We start from the raw sequence: 26,622 nt of genomic DNA, 5'->3' as shown, positions 1-26,622 counted from the left end.
TTAGGACGTGCTTAAGAAAACATTGGCATGGCTAAAGGGGAAAGAGAAAGCCATGAATCTCAAAAGAAATGCTGAAGATCGAAAATACAAATAAAGCTAAATGAATGTATAGGAAACTAAAAGTGAACTAAAAAGAGAAACTGACCAGGCAAGAGAGAATTTATGGGGAGAGCAGTGCAGAGAATTTGAAGAATACAAAAAGTGGAAGAATGGGCAGTCCTTATGAGAAAATAAATTAACTAAAGGAGGAAGAGGTAATCAAGTGAAAATTGATAGTTGAGATGGTGCATTGCTTACTGAACCCGAGGAATAGAGAATAGATGGAAAGAATACATCGAAGACCTGTATGATAAAGATGGCAAGTCAACAGAACCGGAGAAAGAAGACAATATTTCCCAAGGTGATTTAGGACCCTGGGAAATATCATCTAGGATAAAAGATATGAAGCCAGGAAAAACGGAAGGATGTTTTGGAATCCCTGCAGAAATTTTGAAAGGACTTGGAGGGAAGGCAGCAAGAGAATTGATTAACTTGTGTAAGGAGATTTACACTAAGGAAGAATGGCCAGAATAGAAGTCCCATTGGTGAAGAAGGCACATACCTCAAAATATGAAGAGCATAACTTTGATTACAGATGCATCCAAGGCAATGTTAAAGATCTTAACAAATAGGTTGGAAGCCAAAGCAAGCTATTACATTGGCTGTGATCATTTTGGTTTTTAGAAGGTTTTTGGAACAAAAGAGGCTATAGCAGTGATGAATGTTAAGGAAAAGAAGCAAAGAATACCAACAAGAGATTTTACATCTGCTTTGTGAATTATGAAAAAGTTTTTAACTGGGTGCATTGGCAAAAACTGTTCAAAGTGCTGGAGGCAATCAGAGTTAATTGGAAAGAATGATTATAGCTCTATACATGGAACAGACTGCTACAACCAAGTCAGTATTTGGTGAAACCAAACCTGGTGTAATAGGATGTGAGCTGAGACAAGGCTATCTTTCATTGTTCTTTAATATCTATGCGGAATCCATGATAAATGAAGGATGAGATGAAATACAAAAAGGTGTCAAAGTAGGAGATTATTTGGTGAAGGTAGTGGGATTTGCAGGTGACCAGATCCTAGTGGCTAGCACAGCAGAGGGTCTAAAAATACTAATGGATAGAATGAATGAAATGGTGAAAGCTTACAGAATGAAAATTAATGTAAAAAAGATGAAAGTTGTGAAGATTGGCAGAAATAATAGTGGGAAATCAGAAGTCATGATAATTGGTCAACAGCAGAAACAGGTATCACAATTTAAGTACCTGTGAGGTGTCTTGTTAGAAGATAGTTACACTCATAAGCAAATTGGAGCTAGAATAGCAATGGCAAAGAATGCATTCTCCAAACATAAAGAAGTGTTCAGCATAAGAATAAGTAGCAATTTTAATAAGTAAATTATCAAGACTGTGATTTGGAATGTCTCTGTGTCCAGGGCTGAAACGTGGACCTTGAGGAAAATGTACTTCCAAAAATTAAAAAATTGTGAAATGTGACTCTGGAGAAGGATGGAGTGGGTCAGTTGGAGAACACTAGCCATGAAGAAGTTCTCAGGATTGTGGAGGAGGAAAGATCATTAATGAATATCATCAGGAAAAGGCAACAAAGTTGGATCAGCCATATTCTAAGGCATGAGAATTTGCTGAAGGAGGTGATTGAAGGAAGGTTAGAAGGTTGCAAACCAAGAGGAAGGGAATGATGAATACTGATATAGCACATATCCCAATGGACTGGATATTTGAAATTGAAAATGGGAGGGTAAAGAAGAAAGTGCAAGACCACGAGGCTTGGAGAAATGAGTAGAGGACCCGCCCTTAGGCAGATCATTACTACTAATTGCACATGGCATAGAATATTTCTATACTGTTTAATCAGCTGGGTGACTGTACACAGCCATCCTATGTTTAAGCCTCCCAATTAAGTTTCTAAGTAGTGATCTCTGAGTAAAGTTTCTTTTGCCCCAATGGGAAGTACAACCTCTCTTCCCATAGCAACACATTCCACTTATCTAATTCCAGAGAGCTTAGGTATAGGTTGGCATATAACTCCAAATACGTGCATGGATATTAATGGAGTATAATCAGCTGAAACTTTGACATGTACCATTACAGGGCACTGGTGAGCTTCAAGCCACTTGACCATCCAGGACTACCCTATCCATTGGGCTATTGGCTTGCTGGATTCCTGGAGCAGAGCGAGAAGAATTTGTGCTTCTAAGTGACAGTTTGCATTAGTTAGCCAAATTGGTCAATCATCAACAGTGCTCTGGAGTAATGTGGGGCTGCCATTTGCTACACATTCTGAACTTCTGCTCTTGAGTGTGCCACCTTTAATCCACCTTGATCCCAGAGACCTCATTTACCTCCCTCAATGAGGATAGTCTACCCTATCATTAAAGATTTTGCGACTATAAATCTGCAAATATGAACGGGAAAAGTAAGAACAATTTGGAAGATGTATTGTTATATAAAATGGTATACCCCTATAGGTTTATGGGCGATTCAGAGTGTTAGCTGTAGCAACTTTTCCGTTTGTGCTTTAATGGTTAAAATGCTTATAGCTTATAATGTCCTTGGAAACCTTGGTGAAAGTATTGTCATGATATTTCAGGTATATGAAAATAATGCTGTATAACGTCTGTATATTTTATGTAAATATCAACAGCTGATCATCTGCCCAACTTGATACAACTTACTTTCCCTTTTCCTCCCACTTTAGGTTGTTCATTGTAATGAATAATCATTGTCCTCACACATTGAGGAGGGAGAGCAGGTTGACTTGACTTAAGCACTTCTCATGAAGGCTATCACTAGTGTTTTGTGGTTAGATGATAGGAGAGCAGGACTGACCCTGTTGGTTTTTCTTTCCTGAAGCACTCTGTTGCTTTATTTTATTCTGCCCATTAGCTTGGTTGGGAGCTGACAGAACTCAGCCAGTAAGAACAGGGAGCTTGCAACTGTCTTTGAGATTAGGATTTAAACTGACTGTCATTCAAACTGAACACTGAACAGTGGCTACTACCAGGCTACTTAACAATGAGCAATAAAAATGTATTTAATATATCATTAGATCTATATGTTATGCCTTATACATGCATGTGTTGGTATATGAGACCAATTTTGAGTTTCTTTACATTATAGGACAGGGATGCTGAAAGCACATCAAGTGACAACTAAGAACTTGAGCCTAGCAGTGTCAGACTGTTTCTGGAAAATGGTGCGTGAATCTGTGGAACAACAGGCCGATGCATTTAAAGGTAAATGTAAATTAACATCGCATTGGTTTTTAACCAAGTTCACTTGAAAACTGGATTACAATTTGAGTTGTTATTCTGAATACTTGAAGCACAAAACGTCCTTGTTTTGTTTTATTATGTAAAAAGTTGACATTTGTTTTGGGTGTAATATGAAAGACAAGCTAGATAGGAACACCATCACCTGGAAGTTCCCCTCCAAGTCACTCAGCACCGTGACTTAGAAATATATCACCGTTCCTTCACTGTCGCTGGTCAAAACCCTAGAACTCTCTCCCTAACAGCACTGTGAGTGTACCTACACCACATGGACTGCAGCGGTTAAAGAAGGCAGCTCACCATCACCTTCTCAAGGGCAACTAGAGATGGGCAATGAATGCTGGCCCAGCCAGTGAAGCCCATATCCCATGAATGAATCAAAATGAATCTGTGGCTTAAACAATTTCTTGGAAGGCGTAGAATTAATTCTAGTGAAAGTGTTTAAATTACCAGAAATTGAACAGTTGTTTTAATTTTTTTGCATTGGGATTTTAGGAGATAGAAATGGAAGTCTGAAAAATAAAATGATGTTTTTTGATTTATGAGAAATACTATTTCCTGTCATTGTATTCTGTAAAATGAGAGTTCAAATTTATTTATGAGCACCCTTCTCCATTTCATTATTATTATAATTTAAGCATAATCCCAGTAGTAAAAAGTTGGAGGAGTTGTTGATGCGTGTTTGCCTTTTATTTTGAATGATCTGTCGTGTCTGTGTTGGCTCTTTGCAAGAGCAACTCACCTAGTTCCACTCTCCTGCCTTATCCCCAAAGCCGCACAATCTTTTTCTCTTCAGATATTATCCAATTCTCTTATGAAAACCGTGGTTGAATCTGCCTCCACCGCACTCTTGCCTGTATGGGCTGAATTAATTGAGTCTTCAGCCACCAAAGTTGATCATAGCAGTTAGATTTATTTTTCTAAGTGGAAATAAAGTAAATGAGAGACTCGTAAATATGCATTCAGCAGCAACTGTCCCAGTGACACAATGCATTACTATGTTAAAATAAGCATGTTGGTATTCTATAATGTTCCTGGATCTTGCTTGAATTTTAATTAGTCAGATTAGTCAGCGGGAGTGGCACCTAATTGGAAAGTAAAATTTGTTCTAAGAACAAGGGGAATTGTATTTTTTAAGCATTAGTTTCTTTATGCTGTTTGCAGAAGACCATTTTGAAATCAGGAAGACATTGATTTGTGCAACTGTAGGTGATGCTGTTGCACCCTCTTCCTCATTGAGTAAGAAACACTAACCTCATTATTTAACAGAAATCATACAGAGGCAAAGCTAAATAAAGGAATTAAAATCAGTAGTGATAGAAGCTAACTAAAATGCAACATGCTGTGCCACTGCACTGTCCTCTGAAAATAAATAGTGATATTTGAAATAAATATTCTCATGTGTAACATCTGTGCACATTTTCTATTAACTTTTTTCACAATAAATAGCTACATCCACATTTATAACAGAAACTACTAATGGAAACTTCTTTATGCTGTGCACCACCTCCTGGTGAGAGGGTGTAATTGCACCTGAGCAGCCAGGTCCAATTATTTAATAGAATTGTTATAGCACAGAAGGTGGTCATTCGGCCTATCGTGCCCATGCTGGCTTTCCTAAGGAGCAATTCACGTCCTGCCGTCCCTGCCCTCTCCCCATATCCCTGCACGTTCCTCCTTTTTTAGATATTTAGAAAATGTAGAAAAATTTACAACACAGAAAGAGGCCACTCTGCCCATTGTGTTTGCACTAGCCAAGAATGAGCCACCCAACCTAATTCAATTTTTCAGCACTTGGTCTGTAACTCTGGAGATTACACCATTTCAGGTGCATATCCAGGCACCTTTTTTAAATGAATTGAGGTTGTCTGCCTCTACTACCCTTTCAGGTAGCCAGTTCCAGACCACTATCATTCTCTAAGTGAAAATAGTTTTCCTCATCTCCCGCCCGTCTAATCCTCCAACCAATCACTTTAAATCAATGCCCCCAGTCACTGACCTCTCTGCCAAGGGAAATAGGTCCTTCCCATCCATTAGATTTCCAGCAGGCATTTGATAAGGTGCCACTTCAAAGGTTATTGCAGAAAATAAAAGCTCATGGTGTAGGGGTAACATATTGGTATGGATAGAAGATTGGCTAGTTACCAGGAAACAATTGGCATAAATGGGCCTTTTTGTGGCTGGGAGAATGTAATGAGTGGTGTACCAAAGGGATCAGTGCTAGGGCCCCAACTTGTTACAATTTATATAAATGACTTAGTTGAGGGGACCGAAGGTATGGTTGTTAAATTTGCTAACAATGCAAAGATCAGTAGGAAAGTAAGTTGTGAAGAGGACACAAGGAGGGTACAAAGGGACATAGGTAAAGTGAGTGTACAAAGGTCTGGGCAAATGTGAATTTATCCATTATGGCAGGAAGAATAAAAAAGCACATTATCCACATGGCGAGAGATTGCAGAGCTCTGAGATGCAAAGGGTTCTGAGTGCCCGAGTGTATGAATCACAAGATTAGTATGCAGGTGCAGCAAGTAATTAGGAAAGCTAGTAGAATGTTATCATTTATTGTGAGGGGAATTGGTGACATAAGTAGGTGGGTTATGCTTCAGTTGTGCAGGACATTGGTGAGACTGCATCTGGAGTGCTGTGTACAGTATTGGTCTCCTGACTTAAGGAAAGATGCAAATACGTTAGAAGCAGTTAAGACAAGGGTTACTAGTCTAATACCAGGAAAGGGTGGGTTTCCTTTTGAGGAAAGATTGGGCAGGTTAGGCTTGTATCCACTTCAGTTTAGAAGAGTAAGAGGTGACTATATTCAAACCTTTAAGACCATGAGGGGTCTTGACAGGGTGGATGTGGAGAGGATGTTTCCTCTTGTGGGAGCATCTAGAACTAGGGGTCACTGTTTAAAAATAGGGGGTCTCTCATTTAAGATGAAGAGAATTTTTTTCTGAGGATCATGAGTCTTTGGAACTCTCCTGAAAAGGTAGTGGAAGCAGCGTCTTTGAATATTTTTTAGACAGAGCTAGAAAGCCATTCACCCCCTTATTAGGAATCTATCAGGGTAGACAGGAAAGTGGGGTTGAGGTTGCAATCGGATCTTATTGAATGGCAGAACAGGCTTGAAGAGCTGAGTGGCCTCCTGCTCCTAGTTCATATGTTCGTATGTATGTACTCTATCCAGGCCTCTCACAACCTTGAACCTCTGAATCAAACCTCCCCTCAGCTGCCTCTGTTCCAAAGAAAACAATCCCAGCATATCCAATCTTTGCTCATAGCTGCAATTTTCCAGTACCGGCAACTTGCTCTTCTGTGCCCTTTCTAGTGCAATTACATCCTTTCTGTAATGAGGTGATTAAAACTGCACACAGTACTCAAGTTGTGGCCTGACTAATGTTTTATATAGCCCCAGCACAACCTCCCTGCTCTTATATTCTATGCCTGTTAATAAATGGAAGTATTCCATCTGTCGCCTTAACCACCTTATCAACCTATCCTGCTATCTTCAAGGATCTGTGGACATTCACTCCAAGGTCCCTCACTTCCTCTACACTTCTTAGTTCCCATTTATTGTGTATTCCTTTGCCTTGTTTGATTTCCCCAAATGTACCACCTCACACTTCTCTGGGTTGAATTCTGTTTGCTGCTTTTCTGCCCTCCTGACCAGTCCATTGATATCTTGCTGCAGTCTACAGCTTCCCTCCTTACTATCAACCACGTGGCCAATTTTTGTGTTGTCTACAAACTTCTTGAAGATGTCCCCTACGTTCAAGTCCAAATCATTAATATTTGCTGACCTCTAGCTGAAACCTACAATTTGCAATATGTGGAGTGCATAATGAAAGGTCGGGAAAGGGAATTGACTTGTCAGGGCCCTGTTATTTTTATAATTGTGAGGGACAAGGTAAAGGTAAAATATTTCACGTAGTGGAGATTGTTCGATATCCATAAAAGATTTGCTTTCCTCCTGTGCTTTTTGAGAAAGACTGAAAGAGAACGAATGTACATGCTTGCCTATTAAAATATAGAGGAGAAAAGTTATGCACACAATGGATACAAAGAATTTTAAAGAGATGACTGGTATGTGTGCATTGATGTAATAACATATGTTTATGTACATAATGTGGATATGATGTTTGAGATGTGAAGACCAACCTTGCAGTTTGGACAAGTTAAGATCTGCCGTTCATTTTAGCTGCTTAAAGTTTTAAGAAGTTAGGTGGTTGTTGGGAAAAGTAATTGAAGCTGAGTCTGATGAAAATTTGTACTGAGGAAAGTGACATTAGGCTAAAGAAACTTACTGTCATATTGTATGATACAGCAAAATCAGTCCTTTGTAATATGGAGCAAGTTAATGAAAAATGTACTAGCAAAAGGACTTGTATCTTTTAACTGTGGACACATATATTTGTCCATCATTTTTGTGCATAGGATTTTAATTTCACAATTAAGTATTGGTCAAAATTCAGCAGGGTATATAAGTACAGCAGCAATTACACACTTTCTGCAGAATGAAAAATGAAGCATTCTGCAAATTCAATAACTTTTGATCTAACAGATCCCAGGGAGAGTTGCCTTTTAGTGGTCAATAGTTTTTGTGGTAAGTTGAGGGGTATTTTGCAATGTCTGTTCCTGTAATATTGTTCTACAAAAAAGTTTACAATCTAACAAGCTCAACTGAGTGGTGAACTAGCTGCCAGGAGAAGATCATGATTTATCAATTGGGTTTTAGGAAAAAATAATCTGGTCTGTGCAAAAGAACAGTTAGAATGTTGAATTAAGTGCTGAATAAAGAGCTTATGATTGAGCGCATTGAAAAAGAATCTAAATATACTGTTCCTAAAATTCAAATGTTTTATAACCATTTTTCCTAAGCTTAGTAAATGTAGAACAGGCTAAATATGGCAGAACACTCATGCGTTTAATCCAGCTTCTGTTGATAAATTTTCCCACCATAAGTTTGTGATCCAGCAGTGTTTAAGAACACATGATTAGGTGCATCTATTGTCAACAGAACAGGGGTTGCAAACTATGTCAAGTCACTGAGATGCACTTTAATTTAAGAGTCAGTAAATTATACAGTCTGACTGGTAACTCTACTTTGCATCGAGATGTTTTATGTAACTGTTTTATACAAAATAATTGTTTATTTTGTGCCTTATATTTTAAAATGCTTCGTATTTCATGAATGTCTTTAAAAAAAAGTAACTGTTGTAGCCAAATATGATAGCCACTTAGTGCACAGCAAGATCCCACAAGCAGTGAGATGAATGTCAAATTAATCCATTTTTGATTATGTTGATTTGATGGAGAGATATTAACTGCAACAAAGGAAGAGCAACCTACTGTTCTGTAAATAGCACTATGAGACCTTTAATGTTTACCTGAGTCACAGATTTAACCTTCGACTTTGCAATGCACCTTCTATCTTGTAGTGGAGCAGCAACCAAGTTTATGTGCTCCAGTCTTGGAGCGAGTTCAAATTTGTGATTCTGACTCAGGGGCCAAGAGTGCTGCCAACTGAGCCATACTGAAATACCTGTAATGACCAAATATGTAATGATACAACATAATCCAGATTTGTTTATTTGTTTGCTGAAGAGCCTCATTCACCAAAAAAAAGTTCAGAGCTGATTATACTCTGTTGATCAGGAAGGTGGTACCATGCTATTGAGAGAAGTATTATAATAGTCGCTTGGCAGGATAGAACTTGAGTATTGCTTTTAAAAAAAAAGACACACTGTTGAAGCTTTCGCCTTGCACTCAGGACAGAATTGAAAGAATACCAATTCTCAAAGGGAATGATCATTTATCCTGCATGAGAAGAGGGTGCTGATTGGTTGGCGAGTGGACTCTGACTGGTAGAGACATTGCCATGGAGAATGCACCAGGGAACAATTAACTACCAAATTTTTGTTTGAATTCAAACCAGGCAGGTCAACAATGATTAGTCAAGGTCATCATGGGGATGGCTGCCCCCCAAGCTCTTGTTTAGTTGAAAAAGGTGGACAGGTTATTTCTGTTTGCAGAGCACAGAGCTCTGTAGCTTCTTGCCCATGTAAGAGAGCCACACTGCGAGCCCAACTGATTATCTTAAATTGGTTGTTAGTGTAATTCTTAAGTGTTGTCCGATCGCAGAATCGCATCTAATGTTGGACACTATGTTCTGAGTTTTACAAGCTTGGGCTAGTTGAGTATGGTCCATACTTTGCCTGTTGCAAACAGCCGAAGGGACGTGCTGTTTGATACGATTTGCCATTCGTTGGGATGTATGGCCTATATACCTGGCATCACACCAGCAATGAAATTCATATGTCACAATACTTATTTGTGTGGTAGGCAGAATGTCTTTTTGGCTTGATAGCAGAAATTCTCGTTAGTGTAGAAGACACTCGAGTTGCTACTGCATAGTAGCAGCATGAAACAGCTAGCTTCATCTGTTGCTTAAATTTTTGAGACACCAGGGTAATCTGAGGTGGGTTGGGCACTTTTCAGGATCGAAAGTGGTGGCCTTAGGCCCATTCTTGCTCACTGTATATCACACACTGATCTGATCGGGGGTGGCCATTATGCTGCAGGGTAGCTTTGATGTGCCCTATTTCGGCATCAAGCTTGCACAGTGAGCAAATGGCTTGGGCCCTATTTACGAGTTTGTCGATATGGCCAATCTTATAGCATGTGGAACTGTAGGAATCCCAATGCGCATATTGATAAATGAAAGTAAGCTTGCAGTTGAATTGGTAGAGAACCTAATGGCAGATTTCTCAACCAGCACCTTGAGGAAAGGGAGCTTGTTTGACTGCTATATTTCAAAGGTGAACTTGAGCACAGGATGGAGCCCATTTAAGGTTTGTAAGGAAATTCTTACATACTGCTACGGATTCAAAAATAGCAAACATATCATCTATGTATCGGAAATGTGTAAGGGGTAGGAGGTTAGGGTAATTCCATTGAAGATGTGTTTCTATGAAAACCGACAAAGATATTAATGAGATTTGAGTCTAGAGGGGATCTCATGGCAACACCATCTATTTGGGAATACATGTGATCGTTAAAACTGAATTCAACTGCACATGTTGCTGTGTTCATAAATTCAATGAATACAGATTCAGACAATGGTAGCACATCTAGATTGCTATGATATAGTGACGTGGTGCAAATGTCTATGGCTTCCTTGAGCGGTATATTAGTGAATAGGCTAGAAATGTCGAATAAGCACAGCATAGCATTGCTATCGATATGCAAGTCCTGTATAGTCTTCACAAAGGTGAAAGTCCTTCACCATGTATGTGGAAAGCTTGCTCTGAACTGATTGTAGCAACTCACTCAAACATTTGGCCAATTTATATTGTGCAGAACCAGTCATAAATAAGGTAGGGAGTAAAGGAGAATCACTTGTATATGCCTTGGGCTGACATACAAATGTGGACAATTGTGCACAATTCTGATTGTACTAAGAATTACACTAACAACCAATTTAATGTTATAAATCAGGCTGGCAGTGTGGGCTCACTTGCATGTGCTAGAAGCTACATGTATTCATACACCGGACTCTGTACTCTGTACGCAGGACTTTTCAAACAGAATGAACATGATCAAACATTGCACCATTTTTAATTAAACAAAAGCTTGGAAGACAGCCATTCCCTGGTTCATTCCCCAAGGCAATGCTTGGCCAATCAGTCAACTTGCCTAGTTTGAACTTAAACAAAAGCTTGCTAGTTTAACTGTGTGCCTTGGTGCATTCTCCATGGCAATGCCTCTTATCAATCAGAGCCCGCTTGCCAACCAATCAGCATCCTCTTCTCATGCAGTAAAAATTGTTGTTCCCTTTGAGATTTGGTATTCTTGCAGTTCTGTCCTGATGAGTGCAAGACAAAAACCCTCAACAGCATGTCTCTTTTTTTCAGCAGTATTTTAATACTGTAGCTGTAGGACCATTGTTTTCCCAAGAGGTATTAATGCAAAGTTTCCTTTTAGAATATTATGACAGCAGTGGCAATTATGATCATCTCAGGAGAGCAACAAAAATAATGTATTAAAGTAGGAATGCAGCCATACTTCCATTGACTCTGAATCACAGTAAATAACTTTAGTTTCCAGATTTTGGAAGCTATCAGCTGAAAGCCAGAAAATGTAATCTATTAGAGATAATTGTTCTGGCACTCGTGTCATTTAGAAATATTTCCAATACCAATATAAATTTTAAGAATCATGCAGTTCAAAATAGTAAGGATCCAAAATCCTGGTTCAGGATTTTACACAGCAATTGTCAGAGTAGAAAATAACCTTCTTTGTTGCACTTGTCAGTTGTGGCTCCTGCTTTAATTAAGACATTAAAGTAACCACTTGCTGGCAAATGTTAATACTTTACAAAAGGGCACTTTATATTTCAGATAATTTTATCACATTTGACTTAAGATTTGAATATCTATTATAACTAATGTCTTTAATTTTTCTTATTTTAGCTACTCGATTCAACCTTGAAACTGAATGGAAGAACAACTATCCTCGGCTGAGGGAACTAGACAGGGTAACATTCAGTTCTCATTGAATTAAGTTGTTATTTATAATTTAGTAATTCTTTCTAACTTGATTTTTTTTTGTTAGAATGAACTGTATGAAAAGGCGAAGAATGAAATTCTGGACGAAGTGATCAGCTTAAGCCAGGTTACTCCAAAACACTGGTAATGTTATTTTATTTTGCAGCAGAACAATAAAGTGCAATCCAATTGGTATGTTAATTCTTAAAAGTAAATGTAAATAATTAGTTTAGTTTACAACTATCAATATCAGACTGTTACCTACAAAACGTTCACTAATGTCCTTCAGGGAAGGAAATCTGCCGTCCTTACCTGGTCTGGCCTACATGTGACTCCAAGACATGCAGCAGTGTGGTTGACTTTTAAATGTCCTCTGAACAAGGGCAATTAGGGATGGGCAATAAATGCTGGCCCAGCCAGCAATGCCCACATCCCATGAGTGAATTTTAAAAAATAGTCCTCAGTGGAGTTATTTTGCTGACTGCATCGCTGCAGATTACATTAAAGTCAGCAACAAAGCTCCATTCGCCATGTGGCAAATCTTTAATGTTAGGAGAGCATAAGCAGGAACATCTTCTTTCTTCCAACATTAAAACATTAATACCAAATTTTTCATGTTATTAGGGTGGAGGTCTCAACACCACCATGTTTAAGTATATTCAAGAATCAGATCGGGACGTAGGGCAGAATTTTATGGTGCCCCTACTGGCCTGGGTCCCAAGGTGGTCATCCCACTGCTCTCCTGCTTGCTTCTTACATGTCTGCCATTTTACTTGAGTCAGGCAAGGCCTAGGGCAGCCTGCCAATCATTGTCCACTTAAGGGCCACTTCCCACCTGACCTCAATGCTCAGGTCAAAGGAAGGAAACTGCGGAGGGCCTCCCTCAAGGGTCCCCTTTCCACATTGGGCACCTCCCCCTCCCCCCCGCTTCCCCTAGGACTGCTCCCCATGGACGCTTCTTCTTTCTCCCTCCTAGCTACTCCATCAAAGCCCCCACCCCCTCTCCCCTCGCTCCCAGGCCTCACCTTCCTTCCCTGCCATGAGACGCCTCACACTAACTCGGTCCTAGACTCTGGGACTTAAAATCTAGGAGCTGTTTGTAGCCCCAGCCCTGCCCACTGATGCTGCTGGAACTACAGAGCTGATTGGCCAGCGGTTCTCTGAGCACAGGACGTCTGCCTGAATGAGAGGTGAAAGTCCCATCTCCAGCTAATTAACACTCCTTGGAGCATTAAATAGCTGTGGGGCTACTGTGATACCAACTTTAGGTGGTGTGGGGCAGGAAGCTCTGCCATCCAAAAAACCCTGCCGATGAATTCTGAATTACCGTACATCACTGTTTCTGCACCAGTGCATGCCTGGAACCACTCTGAATCAATGCAAAGCTTGAAGTATTACTGCATTATCAGTATAACAAACTACAGAAGAGGAAATTACTTTCTTAAAGGCTTTTACGTTTGTAAGAAATACACAAACCTACAGTGTTAAAGTACATTCAAAACTATGGGTGGGATTTTCCAAACCCAGCTGCTGCCGGGATTGTCTGGTCCCGCCGAAAGTCAATGGCCTTTTGGCTGGCCCGCCGCATTCCCCATGATGGGTCCTGCCACAGCGGGGCCAGAAAATTTAAGCCTATATTTTAAAATTGATATTGAAGAATTATTTATATTTAAATCAAAATCTCATGCAAATTATTTGTTGTAAACTTAAATTATTTGAAGTGAGGCAAGAAGTGGTGAACGAGGTCAGTTTTCCTCTTTTCATCCAATAGTAGCCTCAAAAACTCCCACACCTTACAAAATGTATCTTCTGTACAAGGAAAAAGATTCCCTACATTCTACAATCTGTGTTAACCCTAACTTTTAAATTCCATCTTGGTGCAAAAGTATATTTCCATTCATCATATTCATTAGACCTTCAACTGAAACAGTTTTTTGTACCTTCCAACCTTAATCTAGCAGCGCATTTATAACGCATGCGATCCTTCACATCGTCAACCATCTCAATGTTCAATTAGTCGCTTGGTCATACAGAGCTTGAGTATTGCTGAAGAAAATTGGTACTTTTGTGTCTATCCTGATAAGTGCAAAATGAGAAGCTTTGACAGCATGTGTTTTTTTTTGAGCAACACTCAAATGCTCAAATACTGAAAAAAAGATACAAAATTATTTTCCCACAAGTTAGCAAAGAATAATTTGCTTGAGCACGCACTTTTTGTGAATTATATGGTCAGTTCATTACATATCTTGAAAGAAAAATCACAAAATGCCTCAACTGTTTCCCTTGAAATCTAAATTATAATATTTGCATTTGTTAGTTTATTTATTTTCTATTCATTCGTGGGATGTGGGCATCGCTGGCTAGGCCAGCATTTATTGCCCATCCCCTAATTGCCCTTGAGAAGGTGGTCATAAGCTTCCTTCTTGAACTGCTGCAATCCATGTGGTGTACACCCACAGTGCTGTTAGGGAGGGAGTTCCAGTATTTTGACCCAATGACGGTAATGGAATGGTGATATAGTTCCACATCAGAATGGTGAGTGACTTGGAGGGGAACTTCCAGGTGGTGGAAGCTCCATGTGTCTGCTGCCCTTGTCCTTCTAGATGGCAGTGGTCATGAGCTTGGAAGATGCTGCCTAAGGAGGCTGAGTGAGTTCCTGCAGTGCATTTTGTAGATGGTACACACTGCTGCCACTGTGGGTCTGTGGTGGAGGGAGTGAGTGTTTGTGGATGTGGTGCCAATTAAGTGGACTGCATTTGTCCTAGACAGTGTCAAGCTTATTGAGTGTTGTTGGAGCTGCACTCATCCAGGCAAGTGGAGAGTATTCCATCTTGTGCCTTGTGCTATTTATAATAGCACCATAACATTTTTTTTCATGAAATGTCTCAAAGTATGTCATACACTGGTTATTTTGAGCATTGCTTTACTGTATCAATGGTAATTAATTCACTAGGTGTTACTGTTGGAGGGAGGAATGGTGACAAGTGCCTGGGAGAACTCCTTGTTCTTTGTTCGTATCTAAATATCCATGTCAGTAGAGAGATTTAATGTCTCACTAGGAGATTCAGCACTGTATCTCTGATAATGCAGCTTTCCCTCCGTGGTTCAGCAATGCCAGCTTAGGTTAGCTCAGCGTTGGTGTGGTGTTTATAATCTGAGTGACAATGACTAATTAGTCCAAAATTATGGTTGGTACATTGATGTTAATGTGGAACTGCATGAAAATTTCAGCGCAGGTTTGGTTTGAAAAACTTAACTGAGCACAGGATCCCAAGGTGAAAGAATTTTTTTCCAACCGAAACCAATCACATAAGCATGAATGTAGAATCCAACAAATGAATTGGTACAGAAAGTTTGAGCTCTAAAATCAATGTTGTTTATATAATTGCAGTTTATTCCTGAAAATTTAATAATTTTTTTGTACTTATATGAATTGTCAAGTAATTTGTGTTAAACGGCGGTGGGAATTTGTATTTAAAGGTTAAATTATTTTGATTTATACAACTTTGAATTAAGAGTAGATAATATTTGGATGTAAGTGTCCTTTAACACAAGTAAGCACTTTAACCCACACTCGTTAGACTGTGCAAAAGCATTTTCCATAATTATTTGTGCAGTTGAGCACTACAACATGATATCAGGAGATGTACTCCATATTTAGCAGTGATGGTTCCCTTATTTGCCCCATTTTACTGTTTCTTGTGAAATATTTCCTATTTGTATTCCCTTTTGTAATTTTGAAATGTCAGAACAAAAGGTTATGTAATCCAACATGTTTTTGTCTGTACTGTTAGACCTGCATACAGTTGCCCCCCAAAAAAACTGCTTTAAAGTAGTTAATCTTTAGTTCTGTAAATCTAGTCTATAAAATAAGAAAAAAGTAACATTAAGAGTTGAAGGGTTAAACCCTAGCTTAAATCCTAATAGTCCTATTGAATAGTAGTATAGAGTGAAATATTTTGGGTAGCTTGTAAAGGATTTAAATCTGTCCCTTAAGAAAGTACTTAGTTGTTCTGGGAATCAGTGATAGATTAATAACTTTCAAGGAATGAGAAGAAAATAAATCAATGTTACCGAATCAATTTGATGATGAATTGTGCAGTGCTTACTATTGTGTTTGGCATCTTGTTAGTATATTCACTAACTGGCCAGAGTTTATGTTGGTATGAATCAAGTGCAATGGTATTTTACCCATGGGTCTAAAAATGTAAAAAAAATCAGTATTGGGCCTGTCAACGCAGTCAAATTTAGCAGGTGGCAGATATCAGCTTTTAGCATTTGTCAGTAGCTGAGACAAGTGTATAATCAACTGATGACTATGGTATGCTATGGTCAAAGGCAAATACTGGAAAGTGAGTTATATAATTGTTTTAATGTGGAACAATGCTACATTATTGTAATAAAGAAATGACTGACTCTCAAATGAGTCTTTTTTAAAATGGAAAATATTAAATATTTGGCTCAGCACATGCTCAGATAATCCATTCTTGTTAAAACAAAATGTTAGCAATGAACCCAGTTTTGCTTGCTATTGTAATCAGTGGTTGACATTCTTCCATCTGTAAGAGTTAATGGGAATATAGCCTCAGAACTTTGGTGAGGTCAGACGAGATCATCACTTATTTTGATGGCTGAACGGGACGATTCTAGAAAGGCAAATTCTGTCATAGGTGCCACACATGGGGCAGGATATTGAGTTCGGCGAGTGGGGGCGGGGCCTGCTCGCTGACACGTAAAATGACACGGGATGACATTGGGCGGAACTCCTGACATCACCCCGCGTCATTTCAATTTTCAGGTCGGCAGGGGATGCAGCCGAATCAGCTGTGCGCCCGCCGACCTGTCAACAGCCAATGGAGGCCATTTAGAAACTAATTGAAGTAGTTAAAGGACCTGCCCTTCCAACCTTAAGGTTGGTGGGCAGGCCAGGAGCCCTGGAGGGTTTCAGAAAAAGCATGAAGCCACTTCCACGGGCGAGATGAGGTTTCATGTAGGTTTTTAAAAGTTTAATTAAAAGTGATGGACATGTCCCAACTCATGTGGGGGACGTGTCAGCGAAATTTTATTTTATCTGTATTTCACATTTTTGAATTTGGCGCCGATCTCCCTGACGCAGCACTTCTCCTCAGGGAGATGAGTGCGCTCTTTCGTGCACATGCGTGAAAGAGCGCACACTCAGCTTAAGGAATGACCCCCACTCCTCCGCCTGCACAGAGAGCTCATAGCACTTCCTGGCGGACATCACGCTGGGCGGGCCTTAATTGGCCTGCCCATGTAATATGGCTATGTGCCCCCGATTATGGCCGCTGATCAGAGGCGCGCTCGCACATGCCAGCTCCTGAACTGCCCCCCCGCCTCCCCCCAAACGGGGGGAAAATTCTTCCCATGAAGTTGTCCCTTGCTGGTGGTGCGGGATGATCCCGACTGACGTCTTGTTTGCAGAACTGGCGTCAGCTTTGGAGCTTCTGAAACCACTTGTCCTCATGGTGGCGAACTCCTGCCCACAACTGGTATTGCCATTTAGATCGATAGTCAGCTAGAGTTTCTCACTTGTTGTGATTGACATTGAGGGCTTTCATGTCTCTCTTGAAAGCATCCTTGAATCGGAGCTTTGGGCATCCTGCTTTTCTCTTGGCATGGGCCATCTCTGCATACAGCATGTCCTTAGGAATACGGCCATCTTGCATAACGTGCACATGGTCAAGCCAGCAAAACCCCCTTTACTTAATTAGTGATAGCATGTTTGGCAAGTTTGCACTAAAAAGGGCTGTTTCATTGTTGACTTTGTCTTTCCATGTGATGCCAAGGATGCATCAAATAAACTGGAGCTGTAAGTTATGGAGCCTTTGCTTTTGGTAGGTATAAGTTGTCCTGACTTCGCCGTCACAGCAATGTGCTGAGGATACAGGCCTTGTACTTAAGCACCTTGGTCCTGTGGGTCTGTATGTTTTTTCCATGCCCATTTTGTTAGTTGGACAAAGTTGGTGACTGTCTTTCCAATGCATGTGCTGGTGCATAAGCAGTTATTAGGAAAATGTTAGACTGGCCAACAGAAGATGGATTACAATCTGATGATATGGAAATGCAATTTTAATATATTAGGATTGGTGAAGGAAGCTTGCAACAAACATAAAATATGAATACTTCTTAACTGGAGGCATTGGTTTAAAATGTGCAAGACTTTCAAAATGACTGAAAAGGGGTTTATCTTTTAAGTATTGTGTGTGTTTCTATTTACTGTATACATTGTAGAATTTGGTACAATATAGATGTTGTATTTAAAGGGCTACACTTAAGAAAAATGCAGTAAAGCTATATGGAAGCATGCACTTATGCACTCAGTTCATTAGTTAATTAGGCTCTCTCTAGAAAAGAGAAGGCTAAAGGGTGACTTAACTGATGTCTTAAGATTATAAAAGGGTTTGATAAGGTAAATGTAGAGAAAATGTTGCTAGGGAGAGAAAATCAATCAGCTGATGAGAGACCCCTGCCAGAAAGTGCAAACGTTGTTCGAAAACAGAAACTGATTTGGCTGTGAAGGACCCTATGTTGTTTAGCCTACCAACACTCACTATCTGCGCTCATACATAAACAATGGCTATTTATGCAGCCTAACAGAGAAAGCTTTGTGCTTTTAATTCCATACCCAAGCAAGAGCTGAACTAGACTGTTGGCAAAAGCAAAATACCGCGGATGCTGGAAATCTAGAACAAGAACAAAAATACCTGGAAAAACTCAGCAGGTCTGAAAGCATCTGCGGAGAGGGATACAGTTAATGTTTCGAGTCCAAATAACTCTTCATCAGAACTGTTGGCAACATTGGTGTCATGTTTCACCTGGAGATGATGATCTGATAATATATCCACACCGTATTATTTTAATAATATATAATATATCCATAATAAGACTGCCTATTTCCATCTATTTAACATCACTCAATCTAGCCCTGTCTCAGTTTATCTGTTACTGAAACTGTCATCCAAGACTTTGCTACTTCTAGATTTGACCATTGCAACACATTCCTGGCAGGCCTTCCACATTCTACCCTCTAAACTTGGGGCCTATGCCCTTACTCGCACAAAGTCCCGTTTACTCATCACCCCTGTGTTTGCTGACCTACATTGGCTTCCAGTTGAGCAACACCTCATTTTTGTAATTCTCACCCTTGTTTTCAAATTCCTCCATGGCCTTTCCATCCCTATCTCTGTAATCTCGTGCAGCCCCACTGCTTTCTGAGATATCTTTGCTTATCTGGCCTATTGAGTATCATTGGTGGCCGTGCCTTCAGTTGCCTAGGCTCAAAGCTCTGGAATACCTTCCCTAAACCTCTCTGCCTCTCGTTCCTCTTTTAAGATATTCCTTAGAACCTAACTCTTTGACCAGGCTTTTGGTTAAGTGCCCTAATTATACCTGGTGTGGCATGGCATCAAATTTTGCTTTATGCACTCCTGTAAAGCACCTTGGGATGTTTCATTACATTAATGGTACTATATAAATGCAAATTGTTGTTGAGTCAGCACCTTCAGGAAAGAAGTAATACTTAAAAGACTGGCCCGTATTCTAGTTATGAATTCTATCTTTTGTTTTAACAATGATGACACTTTTTCACTTCAAAAACAATACATTCAGCTATTAAATCCATGGCTGCTCTGAAAAAACCTTGAAATTTGTTGGAAAAGGACATTGAAATGGAGGAAACAAGCAATGCCATGGAGATGAGGGCAGACATAACCTAGGATCACCAATCCTTTGTTTATTTGCATTGTCCACTCTTAACACCGGATTAATCATAGCACAGATTATCTAAATGCTGGTCCTGAACCTCTCCCACCCCTTCTATTTGTTGGGTTCTATTGCTCATCCTCCAGTTAGTCAGAGACTCCTAGTCAGCATAGAGATGTCCTGTTTGATTTTATAAAAATAATTGATGGTCTTCCAGTATAAATGCTGGGTTTGCATTCTTTCCATTTTAGGGAAGAGGTTATGAATTATTAGATCTGCATCTTGTTAGGAGAATCCAGAGAAGTGTTCTTTCCACATAATGATGCGGATATTGCAATTGCTTAAAATGCCCTGTTAATAACTTTTATAGGGACAGTGATGCATGTTTAAAGCTTGTGTGTACACTTTTTTTGTAACGTTTTCTGAAAATTGTGTATGCTAATTTTCAGGCTGAATATTACACCTGGATGCAAATCAATCCATGATAATCTTGCAGTAATCCCTTGCACAAAAATTATCTTACCACTCTCATTAGGTAACCTGCTTTAAGAGTCCACAACTTTTTTAAAAAAAAGGAAATACTTACCTGTTATAAGCAATTTGAATTTTTTCATAATTGCTTTCTTTTTTTAGTTTTTCTTGAAATATAGGTACACTGTTAGGTTTTAGTCTCAGTGAAATCTGTGTGAATGAAGAGTAAATTGCCCATGACCTTGCTCATAGACAGTTGAATTTTTTTTAATTTCAGCTAGTGAGAGTTAGAAGAAAGATCTTAGAAATTTGCTCCAACAGGGTTACCTTACCTACAGTCAATGCCTTCAACTATATTTTGACAGTTGATATAGTAAAACCGCATGGGAAATTTTGATACTTAAAATCGTACATAATAAAAGTGTGATCAAATATTGTGACATCAGGAAGTAATATTTATGTACAGGAAATACAATATTTTTAATATATAGATATATTCTATAGATCTATCTATGTTTACCCTTAATCTTTTGTACTGTAAAAAAAGATCTTACTTGGCTTATTTGAATTCTGTGTTAATTTGCTTTTAGGGAAGAGATTCTACAACGGAAACTGTGGGAAAGAGTCTCTACACATGTGATAGAGAACATTTACCTTCCTGCTGCTCAATCTGTGAATTCAGGCACATTCAATACTACTGTAGACATCAAGCTCAAACAATGGACTGACAAACAACTGCCTCACAAAGCAGTAGAGGTTTGAATCAACTTGCAAGTGTGCGCTCATTCTTGTGTCGCTTACGTACATTTAAGTTGAACTAGTGATTATTTTGGGGGATGAAACTGAAGCTTAACAACTAATAATGTAAGAGAGCTGAAGGAAATACATTTACAAAGAACTTTTTCCCTTTTGCACAATTTGTCCCTGAGTGAGAATCTTTCTATTGTATGATACTTTTATCGCTTCAATCTAACAGAGCAAAGCATGTCCTGTGCAGTAAATTATTTTTGACACATAGGGCCTTAATTCCGAGCTCCCCAGTGTCGGATTGGGTGTGGGGGGAGTGCTCCAAAGATGCGCTGGGGAATCCCCTTCAGAGATTTCCAGGTAAGGTTTGCATGGGCATTTGCCTTGCACTGGGAACCATCCGAAATGCAGTTTAAATTGCAAACTTAAGATGTTTTGTACTGGGCTACACCAATAGTTACCCAGTAAAAGTTCGAAGAACTTAAACCACTTCAAACTTCTAGGTAGCTATTGCACACCACCCTTGCACCACCCCCGAACCTCCAGGGCACTCACCACAACCCCAACCCTGCAGGGGTTTCCCCTGAACTACCCCCCACAAGGGACACCCCAATGCCTGACCCTCTAGGACTCTCCTTTAATTCCCCTTTGACCTTCGATACCCCTCCTAAGCTCCAACCCACCCTTCCCTGTCCTCCAATTCCTCCCCAGCCCAGCCCTGCCTCCCAAATCCTATCCATTTAACTTACCTTCTCCCTGGCCTGTCAAAGACCTCTAAACTTCAATGGACCTTTGAACTTACCTGGTTTATGGCACTTAGTGCTGTAAAAAAGAAGGTGTGGCCTCCTTCCCTTTGACTCTCCTGCATTTTGACACTGGGCCGTAGCGACACATTGCACTGTCTGGATCTCACCTGGCCTGAGTTAGAAATTTAGGCGAGATGGGCTGAGAATAAAATTAGCATAAGTAATTGGGCACAGAGTGGCAATCCGATGCTGATCGCCACTCCGTGGAAGTTCAGGCCCATAGTCTTCCTTGCTGTTTGCCACTGCTGCATGCTGTCTTACTTTCTATTCTTTCAACATGTATCTGTGCTATTTGTTCTTGTTCCCAGCCCTATTCCCCTGCCACCTCTAGTAACGTTAAACCAACCAGGAGTATAAGTTCATAGTTAACGACACCCTTAACAGAGCAACTAGCTTTCCTGTGAATCTATACAGTGTGTATTGTCCTTCTCAGATAAGCAAATTCTGTTCTCTCCTGGTGCCTTGCCATATCTTTTTAATAGGAGTTGTTCTTGATAGAGATAGGGGTCTTTGCTGAAGTTAAAACCAGTTTTCTCCCACTGGTGTTCCTGTTAAGACTGATCACGTGAAACAGATTGAATCTTTCTGATCTGTGTGGCTTAGTATCACCATGTGGTATGTCCAGCAATTGAGCAATTGGTACCTTAAGCATACTATGTTTGGAAAGGTTGAAGGAAACTGATATCCATCAATTGAGGCACCTTTCCATCTCCCTTCAGATCAGCTGTTTGCTTCTCTAGACCATTGACTGAGACCAGTGATGGGCGGCCTGAGGGAATGTCATGAAAACTGGGATTTGTAGAGTTAATAATTGAATTCAATAAAGCTCAGAAGATTGGGACTTAATTTGATCACCCAGTGGACAGTTCTCCAAAATTTGCAAAGTGTTTTAGTTAAGCTTTTTAACTGCAGTTTTAATGTCTATTGCAATATCTATAATACTTTTCTCATTTTGAGCATTTTATTTAAAATATGTACAAAATATAAATGTCTCCTCTGTTCAGGGATCCGACAGAATACATTAAGTGCAATTGATGTTAATGACAGTAAATCAAGTGTGATATGTATAAATGCAAGTTGTTGAGTAACTACCGCAAAATTAATGATTTTTGTCAAGATTTTAGTCTCCATATTTATACTAGTACATTCTTGTTTGCAGGTTGCTTGGGAAACCTTGGAGGATGAATTTGCTCGATTTATGTCAGAGCACAAAGGGAAGGACCATGATGACATCTTTGACAAACTAAAACAAGCTGTTAAAGATGAAAGTATAAAACGTCACAGATGGAATGAGCAGGCTGAAGACAGTCTGGTACAGTATCTCCTGGTTTTGTAATAATTGTTGTGACTTCAGAAAAAATCTCTGAATTAAATTGGTGTAATTGAGGGGCGGAATCAGCCCAGATTTGCACTAAGTGGCCTCGATGGCGGGTTTTCATGCCGTATCGTCCCAAACCTACTGCATTACTTATGCATTCCCAGGAAACATCCCTTTTCCATGACAAGTGGGCTCTCATTTGCCCGCCCCACCATCACCTCTCTGCTTCATCATGCAGGGCACCATGTTTAAAGTCCAGCCGCGCGCACTCATCTCAGTGCTTCCAGCTCATGACTTACTGCAGGGAAGATGTCCACAAAAAGCAAAAAGACAGCAGTCCCCAGGTTTAATGACGCATCATTGGAATGCCATGGAGGCCCACCGTGATGTCCTCTACCCCTGCTTTGCCCGCAGGACGGGCAGCGGCATCACCAATCCAGCATGGCAGGCGGTGGTCGGTGCCAGTGATTCACAGAAGAGCTTGACCATCCAACACAGATAGAGGATGAATGATCTCTTCTGAGCAGCCGGTATGGCAAACATCTCATCACTCTAAATACTCACACTCAAGCACATCACACGTTCACTGGCATCTCACTCACTGCCACCACCCATTTTCCATCTTGTCCATCTGGCCTCATCTCCTCTGGTGACTCCCTCCTCAGCCCTCACCATCTTGAGGCCACTTGCATATATCAACAGGTGCCCCCACCCACACCCTAGGTTACCCTCCTTCTCCAGGACAGACCTTGTCCTGCAGCCTCTTCCCTTGCCTGAGGCCACTTCTCCCCCTTCCCCATGCAAGACCTTGCCCTGCAGCCATTGAAAAGTCACCCCACATATGGCTGATCTGGTAGGCAGCGACCTACCATGATCTCCCCTAAAAGTGATGTGCTCTCTGTGAAGTCTGGTGCTGATGACTGCGACTGCTGACCGAAGCAAGGTAGGCAAACAAGCCTTGAAGTCCCAAGCGAAGTGTAGCCTACCAGGTGCACGTCACTTACGTGCTGTTGTAAAATACGCTGGCGGGTTTTCCCCGCTGATGTGGACAGCTGATCCAGCTTTGGGGGGTGCGGGGATGAGTCTGACAGGCTGGCCTTAAAATGATATGCTGATGTTTTACAATGAGGTTCCCGATGTCCGATGGCGAGAAACATGGCCTGCCATCAGTAGGCTGAGGGGACGATTGCAAACTGGTTTCATGCCTTCGTGAAACTGATCACGCTATATTGTCCGCTAACGCCAATGAACACGCCCGATGCCAGTGGGCACGGAAAATCCCGGCCAAGGAATTTCTAATTATTGTGGCATTGCAAGTTTAATTTAACAGTTTGTATACTTACTTTATTTTTACTTTTCATAATTGTATGATCAGCATTCCTATTATATTATTACCGTAATATAAAACTAAAAATCCTGACTAAGAAACGATAGCTATTTCAGAACTTCTGTCTTATAATTTAAAGTTTTGTCTCATTTCATATGGAGACATTTTAGATCAAAAGGCTTTAATGTATTTTTAATATCAACATTAAATGTGCCACATAATCTCATTTGTTATTTTGTGTCATTCAAAATGTAATTATCCTAAAATATATTTTTAGTTGAGAATATGACACTACTTGGCAGATCAGTATCTCAAGTAGGAAAGTTGCACTGCCAAATACAGATTTGAGTAACATTGGTAAGTATAATGGCCCACAATTGGTGAATTTTGTTGATGATTAGTTGGGCTGCTAGAGTTTCCACCTCATGGTACCTGAGTTCTGTACTGTAACTTGGGAATCAATGTGAATTAGATCCTTCCCAGGAAAACTTTCTTTTTGTCACCCAGTGGAGAACAGTATCTCTAAGCAGAGGAATCTGAGAACTGCAGTTTGACCTCCTGGCTAGGGGAAAGTAGAAAATAAAATAAAAAAGTAGTTTGTAAAATATTCAGCTGCAAAAACAGCTCAATTTGCCATGCGTATAAAAATTCAGAAATGATCCTTTTTGCATATATCTGACACAATTCTTAAAATTCTCAACAGTAGAATGCGTTCTAGATTTAATTTGGAGAGAGGCATCAGATTTTCACATCCACAGAATGTGTTTTAGTAGATAAATTTTATAAATTGCAGGTCTTTTATACTCTTGAAAGAACTGGTTTTGAACTCTGAGATATCAACCATATCTTGAATGTGTAAGCGTGCTGAAAATGCAAGAGATTTGATTTGCCATCTATCCCCATCCTTATTTAATTATTGCCTTTGTGTTTCTGTAGCGAGTCATCCAGCACAATGCTTTAGAAGATCGTTCCATATCTGACAAACAGCAGTGGGATGCGGCTATCCATTTCCTGGAGGAAACGCTGCAAGCCCGTCTTCGAGACAGTATGTTCGGAAATTCATGTGGCTTTAGTTCCTTATATTCATAATTACGTCATTGTCTTAAAAGCCAGGATATATTTTTCTTGGTTGATTTTATGATCTAAAACACATCAAAATATAAAGGGCCATATTTTTTAACACATTTCTTTAAAGGTCTTATCCTATATTCATATTAATGTGCATATGGTAGCATTTCTGTTTATGCATTTATCCAACGTTACACCAAAATTCCCTGCAAACAAATAGAACATCTAATTTAATACTGATTGAGGCAAGAGCAAAAATGTAGAAGAGAGGATTTTAAAATGTTGAACAGTTATCCTTGGCTCCAGATGTTTGCTTCATGTTTGCAGATCTCTTTTCTATTTTAACTCTAGTGTTCAGTGGCCTATAATCCACACCAAGAATTGTACGGTTTGCTTCCTATTTCTTAACTCTAACCACATGGATTCTGTCTTAACACAATATTCCTGCGGCATCATTGCAACAACAGTGATGCAACAAAACACTTCATTAACACTCTGCCCTCCCCCAGATTTTATTGGCACTCCTCCTGAATTCCTTTAAAAATCAGCAATATTAATCTCCCAGCCCAGTTCTTTCAAAAGTTAAGCCAAATTTCTATTATAGCTACAATATATTACCCTCTAGAACACTCTAACTTTACAATTTTGTTTTGTTTCACATTTCACTCAGAGCTGACTCTATTTTATTATATATTTATTATATATTTTCTATTTTATTATATATTATCTTTTTCCTGGTTTTCTTATTTAATGTTTTGATACTTATTACTATACCATAACCTATTTCTTTCCATTTCCCCTCTATTTATTTCAGAGAAGCTTGTTGCTTTTATTCCAATAGGCTCATTAATTCTATGGCATATATTCAAATCTGGACCCTCCCTTTGGCACATTGATTTAAACCCTCTTTCACTGCATTGTTTATCCTATTGACAAGAACTTTGGACTCTTTCTGTTCAGGTGATGAACATTTTTTTGGTAAAGCCTTTCCTTGTTCCAAAGATTGCTCCAATGCCAAAAGAATGTGAATGTTTTCCTCCTTCACCTTCCTCCTATTCTGTTTTCATGTGAGCCTTGAGTAGAGTCTAACCAGCAAATAGAAAAGAACATCATTGCCATTGTTCTGTGTCAGTAAAAGGCCAATGCAAAACCCAGCACGCCACTTTGGTTCATACCGATGCGTCTTCTAAAACCAGAAAGCTATTGAGATTACTGTAACTTCAACACTGAAAATTAAGGAAAATTAATTTTTCTTAAAGGTTCATAAAATCTGCCCAATAAAATATTTGCTCA

General features: G+C 39.7%; 1 protein-coding gene across 11 annotated transcripts in view; it reads left to right on the top strand.

The window, feature by feature from the left end:
* The window catches only part of opa1 (OPA1 mitochondrial dynamin like GTPase), a 132,314-nt gene that overhangs the window by 52,183 nt on the left and 53,509 nt on the right, over positions 1–26,622 (top strand). For all 11 annotated transcript variants that reach the window (XM_041212596.1, XM_041212589.1, XM_041212561.1 and 8 more), the window contains 6 exons: positions 3,179–3,294; positions 11,796–11,860; positions 11,938–12,014; positions 20,654–20,819; positions 22,776–22,928; positions 25,198–25,306. In XM_041212596.1, coding sequence (XP_041068530.1) covers positions 3,179–3,294; positions 11,796–11,860; positions 11,938–12,014; positions 20,654–20,819; positions 22,776–22,928; positions 25,198–25,306 — 686 coding nt within the window. The remainder of the gene's footprint in view (positions 1–3,178; positions 3,295–11,795; positions 11,861–11,937; positions 12,015–20,653; positions 20,820–22,775; positions 22,929–25,197; positions 25,307–26,622) is intronic.

The sequence above is a fragment of the Carcharodon carcharias genome, chromosome 2 (assembly GCF_017639515.1).
Source record: "Carcharodon carcharias isolate sCarCar2 chromosome 2, sCarCar2.pri, whole genome shotgun sequence".
NCBI lineage: Eukaryota > Metazoa > Chordata > Chondrichthyes > Lamniformes > Lamnidae > Carcharodon > Carcharodon carcharias.
The sequence above is the reverse complement of the archived record's forward strand: the minus strand, read 5'-3'. Positions and strand labels throughout refer to the sequence as shown.